The sequence below is a fragment of the Nomia melanderi genome, chromosome 1 (assembly GCF_051020985.1).
Source record: "Nomia melanderi isolate GNS246 chromosome 1, iyNomMela1, whole genome shotgun sequence".
Classification (NCBI taxonomy): Eukaryota; Metazoa; Arthropoda; class Insecta; order Hymenoptera; family Halictidae; genus Nomia; species Nomia melanderi.
The window spans coordinates 34,608,852-34,620,604 of record NC_134999.1 but is presented as its reverse complement, the minus strand read 5'-3'; the positions used below and the strand labels follow the sequence as shown (position 1 = coordinate 34,620,604).

At 42.4% G+C, this 11,753-nt stretch overlaps 2 protein-coding genes and 1 non-coding gene across 3 annotated transcripts; all 3 read left to right on the top strand.

Annotated features, from left to right (window-relative positions):
- The first annotated feature begins 1,027 nt into the window (after window positions 1-1,027).
- Window positions 1,028-6,895, top strand: Vhdl (larval-specific very high density lipoprotein). Its single transcript, XM_031980144.2, has 16 exons — window positions 1,028-1,125; window positions 1,271-1,309; window positions 1,388-1,689; window positions 1,773-1,913; window positions 1,981-2,139; window positions 2,226-2,368; window positions 2,441-2,806; window positions 2,874-3,193; window positions 3,291-3,910; window positions 3,986-4,857; window positions 4,941-5,073; window positions 5,148-5,378; window positions 5,459-5,812; window positions 5,898-6,165; window positions 6,244-6,541; window positions 6,622-6,895. Exons 1-16 carry the CDS (start codon window positions 1,107-1,109, stop codon window positions 6,812-6,814), a joined length of 4,458 nt encoding a protein of 1,485 aa, XP_031836004.1. The 5' UTR covers window positions 1,028-1,106; the 3' UTR covers window positions 6,815-6,895.
- Window positions 6,896-7,210: 315 nt separating this feature from the next.
- On the top strand, window positions 7,211-7,284 carry TRNAN-GUU (transfer RNA asparagine (anticodon GUU)). Its single transcript has one exon. It is a non-coding gene; the product is annotated as a tRNA-Asn (tRNA).
- Window positions 7,285-7,426: 142 nt separating this feature from the next.
- Window positions 7,427-9,379, top strand: Phb1 (prohibitin 1). The gene is made up of 4 exons (XM_031980098.2): window positions 7,427-7,588; window positions 7,952-8,049; window positions 8,133-8,554; window positions 8,639-9,379. The coding sequence occupies exons 2-4, from the start codon at window positions 7,965-7,967 to the stop codon at window positions 8,945-8,947; spliced, it is 816 nt and encodes a 271-aa protein (XP_031835958.1). The 5' UTR covers window positions 7,427-7,588; window positions 7,952-7,964; the 3' UTR covers window positions 8,948-9,379.
- Window positions 9,380-11,753: the final 2,374 nt, after the last annotated feature.

Below are 11,753 nucleotides of genomic sequence, written 5' to 3'. Positions count from 1 at the left end.
TTATATTAACTCCATCAATGTTGGAGTTCTGGTGATAACGGACCAGAGGTTTGTCGGGAAATTTTCGAAATTATTTTCACACGGTAATAGCAAATACTTTCGGGGAATGAAATACTTCCCTGTTAGACTTCCGCTTGTAGGAGAGACAACGACTTTTAAAGGAAGAAAAGTATACGATTTCAGTAATTAAATTCCATAATTCCATAACCTAAACAAATTAAATTGTTGTTTCTGGAAATCAGTGTTAAACTAATCGGAAGCATTTGCGATACATTTATCGAAACGCTTGTATTACATTTTATACAGCTGCAATATCTCCACCAATGGGACGCGCGAATTTATGTTTACCATGTAGATTTACATTCCATTTATTTATATCTGCAGCGCTAAAGCAACATAATCGTTGCATATGTATACTCTTATTTTTATTATTTGTTGCACGAAATGGTAAACACGCTATCGTTTATTATTTGTCATTGCCAAGAGTATTAATCGATAACGTTATTTAAATCCGTCAATCGCATTTTGTATGCCCTTCGCGCATAGAATTGCAATTTCTGTCGATTGTTTCGTCATTAATTTATTGTTAGTTCCTCTAACACGTAGCGGTGAATTCTCATCTTATCACGCGTAGAAATTGTTTACGTCTTATCAACCCAATTCTTTGAATTATATAAACAATTACTAAATAGTGATTATTATTATAAGCAGGTGATTTTAAAAGTATGAGCGGAGCGGGAGATTTCAATGCCGAAAAGAAGTGAACAGGGAAAAGTAGGAAACCGGGGAAAATGTAAGCTTCATTATGAAGTCGGTTATCTATTGTTACGAAAACGATAACAAATTTAAGGCACATGTTTATTTGACAAAAGCGTAAACGGACACTTTCGGAGATACTCAAAACGAAAATAATGGACCACTGCAACGATACGCGGGCGGGTTATCTTCGCATTGATTACACCGGCACGGACAGTTTGTAGCACCCTTTCGCGAGGGGTTATCGTGTGCATTTGACTTTCCCCATATTGCGGAAATTCCCGGATTTTTGTCTTATAAAAGCAGAAAGTCGCGCTCCGTATTGTCAGTGTTTCTTCGAGTAGCCCGCTATGATGAACGCCCTAATAGGTAAGTGAGAGATGGAGGTCCTTAAATCTAGACTTGTAATTTATCCAGTGACAAATCAAAGATGAAAAACAGATGGCTAATTCTTTTGTACAGGAAACTATGAAATTTTAAACGTACTGAATATGTTTATCCTTTTACGTTTCAGCGTTGCTGGGGTTCCTGGCGGCAGTCCAGGCCGTACCATGTAAGTTAAACAAAATTAAGCAAAGAATCGCAACATCGGATTATCAAGTTTAAAGTACAACAATGCTTTTCCTTTCAGGGTACGTCCCGGAGGGGCAGGATGTAAATTACAAATTCAAAGTCGACATGAAAGCTGGAGTCATGTCTCCAGCGAATTTCGCGTCGCACGTCGGCATGGATTGTACGATGCGTATCAGCAGGTACACATTACACCCGAGGATGAAGAACGCCTATTATGTGAAATTGTCAGATATTAGGCATCAATTGTTCAACGGGGAAGTGCTACACTCCGAAATTCCGAACGTTAATCCGTTACCTTTGGTGGACGTGGCCAAAGTATTGGAAAATCCTTTCGTGATTGTCTTCGACGAGAACGGACACGTGAGTAATAAAGTTAATCCAATTGAAATGTTCAGCATGGTTTCCCGTGTTAACAGAACAGAGTTTGAACTTCTCACTTTCAGTTGCACGGTATGAAATGGATTGCTTCCGAGACAATCTGGTCGAAGAACATGAAGAAGTCTATTGCTTCCATGATCCAACTAGACATGGACAACATCTTCCATAACAAACTCATTGTACCAGGCAGTTTCATCACGGAGGAGGTAGGTAACGACTGATGGGAACATCCTGAGGATGTTGGTTAATGTTCTCTTTGGTTGTTACCACTAGAAAACTATTCATGGTTCCTGTCATGTCGTCTACAACGTTCAATCGATAAAAGGCAACCGTGGGATAGTCACAAAGTTGCACGAACCGTCAAACTGTACCAACTTCCATTACCATGAATTTAATAACATCGAACACGACAGGTGTCAAGTCCATACAGAGGTATTAGATACTCGAACGCGGTTTCGTCAAGTAACTACTTGCAAAATTGACCTTAATTCACCAAAGGTTCGTTGCATTTTATACAGGAATCCATGACTACTGTTAGTAGGAAATTTATCGACTTCGAAGTCCAGGACAACTCGATTCTTATAAAGAAACTCAATGCCCTAGGAGTCATTGATTATTTCCCCTGGTTAGCTAACGCAGAGGCTCACTATCTCCTGACCAAGTAAGATTGAAATCGTCTAACTTCAGTCATACGATTTCGAATGATCACTTACGATTCGTCTATTTTTTCCAGCCAAACTTTAACCTTCACTGGATCTTCCCCGCAACCTAGCCAACCAGTCACAGATGTAGACATTCCAGTCGACACGGAAATCACATACACCAAACCGACCGAGAACTATTTGGTCACCGCTGATCTGGACGTTACCCATGGCCGGCATTCGGTGGATCTTAAAGGAGTCAAAGATAAACTGATGAAACTATTACAAGAAGCAGTCAACTATCTCAAAGAGACTCAGGTGGACAAGCATCCGGAATGGAAGAGCGGCCAGACGATCAACAGGATCCTGTACATGATGAGTTACATGAACTTAGAATCGATGAACGGAGTCTATCGTGTCTTCAAACATCCCAAAACCGAGAAAGATGAAATGACGAAGTATGTGAACCGATTCTTCTTGACTTCAGGAACATCGGCGACAATATCTCTTGCTTTCGATTCTTAGGAACATCTTCCTCACGATGGTACCGAACGTTGGAACCACTGCTGCATGGCTCTTCACCCGAAACGCGATTCGCGAGAACACTGTGCCCCATCTCACCGCTATCTCCATGCTGGCGAGACTCCCCATGAGTCTGAAACATCCCACGGAATCGCTGGTTACGGAGATGCTCGAATTCCTCCGCCATGACGAGAACATCAACGTCGACGTGAAAAAGGCTCGCATACTTTGCTTCGCTAGTCTGCTTCACAGAGTGTACCCTAGTGAAAGCACGTCGCCAGATTTGGAGAAACATCTGCAGAGCTTCGTAGAATCTGTTCATAGTACGTATCCCTATCCCCTTATCGTAACATATAATATTTAGCTCATTCTATTTCGAGAAATTTAAGCGTCTATTATTTAACGCGCCTCGTTACGCAGATAATCCCAACTTGGATATGAAACTGGTGTACTTGATGGCCCTGAAGAACACTCGCTCGATCAAGATTATCGATCTTCTGAAGCCAATAATTAACGGCGAACAGAAGATTTCCGACAGCTGGGAAGTCATCCGTACGGAAGCGATCTGGTCCGTCGAACACGTGCTCGTCAATCACCCTGAAACAGCCCACAAACTGCTCTGGCCGATCCTCAGCAATGTTACTCTTCCGACAACCCTTAGGATTACCGCTTACGACGTTCTGATGAAGGCGACACCCAGCGAACGTCTTTTCTTGGAGATGTACTGGTTCATGGTGTACGAAAAGAACCCGCACCTGTACAACTACCATGTTGATACGTTAAAAGGACTCGCCTCCTCAACCGACGCTTGCCTCCTGCCTTCTCGCGAAATGGCGAACAAGATCCTGGCTTTCACGAGAATAAGGTCGTTCCACGGAATTCCTTCAGCGAAGCTGCACGTAGATTCTACGCAGGATACTTTCGGGTACACCAACAGCCTGCAATTCAGCCAAATACGCAACGAAATGCACAACTCGGAGGTTCTCGTCACGGTCAATTCCATCACGACTGTCGGTCGCAAAATGTCTCACCGTTGGGGAGTGAGTCTCAATGTTTGTTTGGTTGTTTGTAAACGGAACTGCTGATCTATTCATTCCTTTTTATCTTCTTCGTAGGTTCGCTGCCACGTGGACGGAATGTTCAACGTGGTCACTGACATAATCAACGAAATTTTCGGTAAAAGGACACAAGTGGTGGTCAATCCGAACGCTAAGGAGTTGCTCAAGGGGGTGACGAGAACCGCGAAGCTCATGAAGAATAGCAATGTAAATCTGATGCTGACTTTGAACGAGAAAGTCTACATGGTGTTCCACTGCAACTGGGCGACCTGTTCCAAACAGTTGATGGATCTGATCAAACTGGAGGATCTCATGGACAAATCATTCCATTTCGAGCACGTTCACTATCACGACCAGTACGAGCTCCACATACCCACTGACCTCGGTGTACCGGCCATTTTGAGTACGCAGGTGCCAGTTCTCGATGCTGCGGACGTCGCGTGGGAGAAGGACACGTCGAAGGTCCACGTGACGGCGAAGTACCAGGAATGGCGGCACGGGGAATACTACATGGCCATCTACAACCCCTTGGACGATATTTGGCACGCCATTCGTAGAACAGGAACACGCGACATATTTTTGCCGATCAATCAGACCATCTCCCACGATTCATCGTGGGAGACTGTCACTGTATCATCGGCCAGATTGCCCTTGACAGAATACTCTATCGCCGGATTACGGACCCAAGCCAGGAACTACGTTACTATCTCGGGTGACGAAACTGGAGTGCTGAACAAGAGCTGTCCCAAATGCATGTCTATCCAAAAGGTCTTAGGCGTCGCGAACCACAGGAGAAGCGAGCAAAGTATCGACTCGAAAGACACCGGGCTTCATTATTACTCCGGAGTAACAGACTGCGATGGTTACGTTACTCCGACGCCTCTTAGATCGTGGATGAACGCATTTAAGATTGACCATGACGAAACCATGTAAGTATCGCGAATTCGACGAATAAGCTGGCGATGGTTGAACTACGAAACAGTTGCTAACAAGGTCTGTCTTCCACGAATAGAAGCTGGAGGACAATCCTGAGGATTTTCTTGAGGTTACAACAGGTAGTACAGAACGACATGATCTCTTCCCAGCGAGCCAGTTGTACGAATAGGTTGTTAATCAAACCCAGCGAAGTGCATCCTGCTAAACAGGTAAGTGGCTTTCGTGTATACGACGTTAACTGCAGGATATCATTTATCTTATTGCGATTTGTCATTAATGTTAGGTCGACTTCTCCATTAAACGGACTACCGAGTATCCGAAATGCGACAAAGTAGAAGTCTTCGTTCCGATGAAAATGAACATTGTCGCGAGCATGGACGTTAAGTCGATATCAAATGATCAGACAGCATGTAGGTGGAACGCAGATGTTAATTATGAATTGTCCGCTGGACACACGAGACAGAACTTCAAAACCGTACTCACTCGAATGATTCCAGGAGAAAAGAACTTGAAGGTACGGGGACCTTGATATCACTGGATTAAATGTGTGCGATTTTCTGCTATAAGATAAGCGTTAAATTGTTTCTCTTTTAGGTCTGCGTCACTGGTCAGCAGGATTACCCGGTCGTTGACAACGAGGATTTATTCAATGTCAGAAACGTGAACCCGGAAACTAAGACGAAAGTAACGCTTCAAATGGGAAAAACGATAGAAGATCAGTGCGTGCGCGATGAAATGGATGTCACGATCAATGCCAAAGCTGAACTGGCGGAAAATAAAGATGAGTACAAAGTATACGATCATTTACATGACATCTGTGAGGAGAATGCCAAGAATCCGCTTTTACAAACCGACGAACACCACGTTCCTAAAACTTGGGCGTGCGTACGGAACGCTATTATTCGCACTACTTTGACAAAATACGGAATGGACATTGTTTCGAAGAAGGTATATGCTTGAAATTTTACACCCTAGTTTCCGTATTTCGTCCGTGTCATGCGATTTCATCGTACTTAATCTTTCTTGATCCTAGTTACCGTCGCGCATAGAAGCGAACTGGCATACAATTGAAGACTTCATCCGTGGCATTTCCTCTCACCACGTGGATTTCGATAAAGAAGTCAGTCCTGTCAATGTCACGAGAATCCACTTGAATCTCTTAGTTTCACCAGTTGTCAATCGCTATCACCATACCCATGAATTATGGCAATTGCCTTATGGTAACAGTATTTGGAACTCCCTCATGGACAACGTCCAGTTCTCCTGGAAAACTTTGAGAAACTACCTGAACGACAACCTCAGTGAGTTCCTGTTTACTTGGCAGCGGATCATCAATGAGAATCTGATTACTAATGTATTCTTATCAACAACTATTACAGAATTGTGCACGGTCCACCCTAAAGTGACGCTCACCTTCGATAATAAGACCGAGTTACACGAAGTTTCCCAAAATTGGGAACACGTTGCGACATCCTGGCATAGAATCGAATATGTTTATGTCATCTTGACCAGATCAGTATCCAAAAACAGAATAAGTCTTATGTTCGCGGTCGGTGAACATTTCATAAAAATTGAACCCATGGAAGACAAGGTGGTTGTTGAAGTTGACAACCACAGAATAGAGAAACCAGAGAATGGCGTCATGGTACCCGACGATCACACTTCCTTCGCTATTAAGTAAGTTTACACAGTAAATTTTCCTTTCCCTGTTAACGGATTAATATTTCGATGCCATAAAAATATCGTCTTTCGTACAGATTGGCTAGGAACTATAAGCACTGGATAATCCAATCGACTACAGTGCCAATTACCATCCTGTACACACCAAATAGCTTAACAGTAGCAATGACTGACATCAAAGGCCAAGTAAGTGGATTATGTGGAGAAATGGCTGCATCTTTAACACCCTCCATGTCAACTCTATTACAACAAATACCGATCAACGTTTAAAAATTCGAGACTCAACCTGCTACATCTTGTCATACAGTTTGAGGAGCACAATCATAAATGTTCAATAGCTTCATAATTTAAGGAAACCCTCCCCATTGCATACCTATGTAACAGAACGTTATAGACACTGTGAATGAAAGAATAAAGTTTTATTTTGGGTAATCTTCGGTCAATTATTTGCTACACCTATTGAACTTTATTAATCATTTTCTCATTTCGTGAACAAGCTGATGGTTTGATAAAACATGCTTCGGCTGAAGTATTAAAAGTTAGTGAATTCAATTTCTATGATAATCAATGGACTACTTAATTATTTATCATATAAATGATACTTTTTTTTATTTATTTTGTTTACTTCTAGTTATATTCGGTAAAATTTGCTAGCTACAGTACCTCGCCTCCGTGGCGCAATCGGCTAGCGCGTTCGGCTGTTAACCGAAAGGTTGGTGGTTCGAGCCCACCCGGGGGCGTTATTTTTTTTTATCATATTGAATTATTAAAAATTGTACTCGATATGATCAAACAGCATTCCAACCTGGGGAAAATATTCTGTATCTTTCTGGTTGTTCAATAAATTGAATTCTTATTGCTAATGGTGATCCATTTAAATTTGCCTCGTGAGAAGTGTCCGCTAAGAGGCGCTACTGTTCAGTTCCTCTTCAAGCCGGGCGCAGACTCCATTTTCCTTTCGTTAACGCATGTACTGCTACACGCGAGGTGAAAAGTGATAATTCCAACATTGAACTCAGAATTCGTTACGTAAGGATTAATTAAGTTAGTATAGAAATCACTTATTATTCTTTATTTTTATTAGTACATTGAATCTTTAAGTTGACAGAGATTTTGTCGTAATGGTGAATCCGATCGGGACCAGCACTCCTAGCCGGTTGTTTAGAAAATGATCAACTATTATAGTGGTTTCAATTGATCTTAATCGTATAGTTTAGCATTTAGTGTTTCATTCGTTTATTCAGGTAGAAGTTAAGTTTCTTCTTCGGCTGTCATACATGTAACTCGTACGGTAATCGTGAAGTTTAGGTTATGGTTGCTCGTCCATAGTTAAACAGTCGGTCTGTAGGATTGCATCAGTATAGGTTCAATAAGATTTTAACAGTGTTTTTTGACGCAATGTTCCAGATATTCTTAAAAAATGGCACAACTTCTGAATAGATTAGGACAGCTTGGCGTAGCCATGGCCCTGTCCGGAGTGGTTGTTAATTCAGCCCTTTACAATGGTCAGTCTTTCTCTATTTTTGGTAATATCCATTTGACAGGGTACAAGTCACATCTTAAAGAATTTGAACATTGTATATTTCAGTGGATGGTGGTCATAGGGCTGTTATATTCGATAGATTCACTGGTATAAAGAATCATGTTGTAGGGGAAGGAACACATTTCTACGTTCCCTGGGTACAGAAACCTATCATATTTGATATTCGATCTAGGCCAAGAAATGTTCCTGTTATAACTGGAAGCAAAGATCTGCAAAACGTAAATATTACACTTCGTATCCTCTTTAGACCAATAGCAGATTCCCTACCCAAGATCTATACTATTCTTGGTGTAGACTACGAGGATAGAGTGTTGCCATCTATTACCACTGAGGTATTGAAGGCAGTAGTTGCACAGTTTGACGCAGGAGAACTGATCACGCAAAGAGAACTCGTGTCTCAGAAAGTCAATGAGGACTTGACAGAGAGAGCTGCTCAGTTTGGAATAATCTTAGATGATATATCGCTCGTAAGTAATACTCTTAAGCAAAGTGGTTGTTCATACATTAATTTAGGATCTGGAATCAACTTAGGGACATTGTTTGTGTTTCAGACGCATTTAACTTTTGGAAAAGAGTTTACACAGGCTGTGGAATTGAAACAAGTAGCCCAGCAGGAAGCGGAGAAGGCTCGTTTCTTAGTAGAAAAGGCAGAACAACAGAAGAAGGCAGCAATCATCACAGCAGAGGGTGATGCACAGGCGGCTAGTTTACTTGCAAACTCCCTCGGCGAAGCCGGTGACGGTTTAGTCGAACTTAGAAGAATTGAAGCCGCGGAAGATATCGCCCATAATTTGTCTAGATCCCGTCAAGTCGCCTATCTGCCGCCAGGTCAAACTGTTTTGTTGAATTTGCCGCAGTAAAGAGATAAATTGGAATAAGAATTGTATGCTTAAATTGTGGCATTTATATCGTAACGAATGCATTTTGTCCTACATTGGTGTATGAGGAAATAGATGGTGGGAAATGATCTGTGAAAGTGTTGCATAGTAGGAATATACATAATTAATTCATAGTATTCGGATTCCAATTCAGGATTTGTATCATCCGTACGCAAATACGTTTCTTCACCTTGTACCTTATGCAAATCATTTTAAACAATTCTCCCAATTCCTTTGGACCTATAGTTTCGTACAGTTACGTAATAGTTACTTGATAAGCTGAGGGTTCATTCATCTATTGTCGTCATCCGATTGATTTCGTTTGTTTCGCGAAAAGAGGAGAGCATTTTCCTTGATGTTTCTCGATATTTCGGTGTTACAGTTTAGTATCTATTAAACTAGACGAGTTACTGATTTATTATGTTTCGGCTTTTTACCTCATCGCAAACATTCATTTGAATCAAGGAACAGTACAATGGTTGTTCGTTCCAGTTTTAAGTAGTCGGAGCTACGTTTTCACAGGGACCCTATAAACCTCCATTGCAACTTACGCATTTGTAATGATAGCATTGTACACGTTGATCTATCACCGATGCAATTCGCTTGTAAACGTCTCAGGTACTAAGCAGAGGGAAGCTAAGAAAAATAATATTATGGACGGAACCACAGATTCTAAAGAGTTGTTGCGTTGTCAAAGTTAACAACGCAGCACGTTCCTAATTTACATATAACGCTCGAGCTTAAATTGTCACGTTCGAGCAGGGAGAATCGAAACGTGTTTGTGGCGTAGTAATGTATACAAACACCTAGTGTGTAGTAACTACGAATGTAAACTATCCAATTTAAATCTTATTTTTTAAAGTGAAAAGCTCCCGTACATTTTATTTAGTTAGTTCACCTATAATATTAACCTAGACTAACTTCCAAATTTTTTATCGTTATGCATCGTGAGAGAAAGAGAGTGAGTGAGTGAGAAAGAAGGAGGAAAGATGTTTCGGGGGTGTGTTGTTCCACCGCGTTGATCCGTTCGCACGAATCGGCCGATGGATCACGACGATCAATCAGCGACTCGAAATTGGTGAAAGATTATCTCGGTCGGGGTGCTACGGAGCCACGTTTGTCGGCGTTGCCAGTTAACAGAGAAAACAATTCATCATAATTTGGCGAGCACCGCGGGGTTCCTCCCGAAGGTGGTCCGCAACGAATATTGGAAACACGCGTTGCTAACTCGAGCCTCCATTTTGTAAATTTAACTGGCGGTCTTTTTATTTTTCGTTGGAAATTTTAATTAATTCCCTTTAATTACTCTATAGTCGTGTAATATTAAATTAATTGATCCCTGGCGATGAAAAATCTTCAACCTTCGATTAAAGTATTCAGATTTATAAAGATAGAATTAGGTCTTAGCGTTTAGTTCAGCGAGTATCATGTACTTAGAAAAATGGCACTAAATTTTCATTCAACCACGCTATTGCAAGAAAATTGTTTTCCGTATAAATTTCGGTAAACTGTAGACCAACCGAGAGAGTTCCCAGACTGTAGGTGCGGAAGGGTGAGTTCGAGGCGGTAGGAGCGCGAGGCAAAAGCAGATTAGCGTGAATAATGAAGACACGACCCCGTGAAAGCCTAAGCGGGTCTCCTTAAGTCTGCTCCTTCGAGTAGAAGCCGAAGCCGGAAAGGAAGGATGCTGGCTGGGAGGTGGAGCGGACAGAAAGGAGGTAGAAGCAGTTAATTACTCCTCCCATCCAGGGGATAACGACTTCCCCTTATTTGTCGAGAGGCGCAAACAGCCAACCCTCGGTGAAATCCCTTGGCAAGACGCTTTCTCGGATATATATCTCACCGTGTCTTAGATCTGTCCCGTAGTTTAAGCATGGCCACCATTGGATCGAAAATCGTCGGTCACTATCACGACGATTTATCTGCCACTGGCGAGCAACGTCGTTAGACTCAACTTCGAAGAACGCTGCGATAGATACTTCCATGAACCAACTTGCATCGAAAGGTTTCCAAAATAAATAGCCTGAGTACCCCCATAACATACCCTCAGTTCAATCATCTTCAGTTTCAGATTTCTTCGAAACAGGCTGTCCACATTCAAACTATCAATTATTCTTTCCGTTATGGAACTCTTAAATCTGCGTTCATACAATGACCAGTAATTAACCTATTCAAACAACAAAATACGGTGACGAAAGTCGCTAGAAATCCGTGAACAATGCGCGTCTGTCGCAGGGGGATGAAATTTTCGGTGCACGTGAAGTAACGAGGTCGCGTAGAAGCGAATAGCGTTTCCTGCCGGATTATTCCGGTAGCGCACAAGAGGAGAGGTAATGACGGCGGGGTGGAGAAGTTCAAGGTCATCGTCATTAACGTCACCATTCCCGAAGATGCGGAGGAGCATGAATGACAAAAGGGCGGCACATGTTCCCTGGGCCATGCATGCGTGCGACGAAATAAATAATAGGTACACGCCCGAATAACGTTTCCAAGGGAGAGAAAGAGAGAAAGAGGGGCAGGAGAGGCGTAGAGGTGGAAGGGTGTTCGGGGAGAGGGACTAATTACGAAAGAAATCATAATAGGCGCACATGCACCGCGGGCTGTCGAGCTAACGATCGCTTCCTCTGCATCTGCACCTGTTACTGTGATCCTACCGTTGCATCGGTGCACGCGAGCCGCATATGCCGATGGCCTTCCCCGGAGACAGGCCCGCCTCAAGCGGCGCGGCGGTCTCTTTTCATTCTAGCCGGTCGAATATCCCGTGGACGATGCACGTCATTCCGTAGCT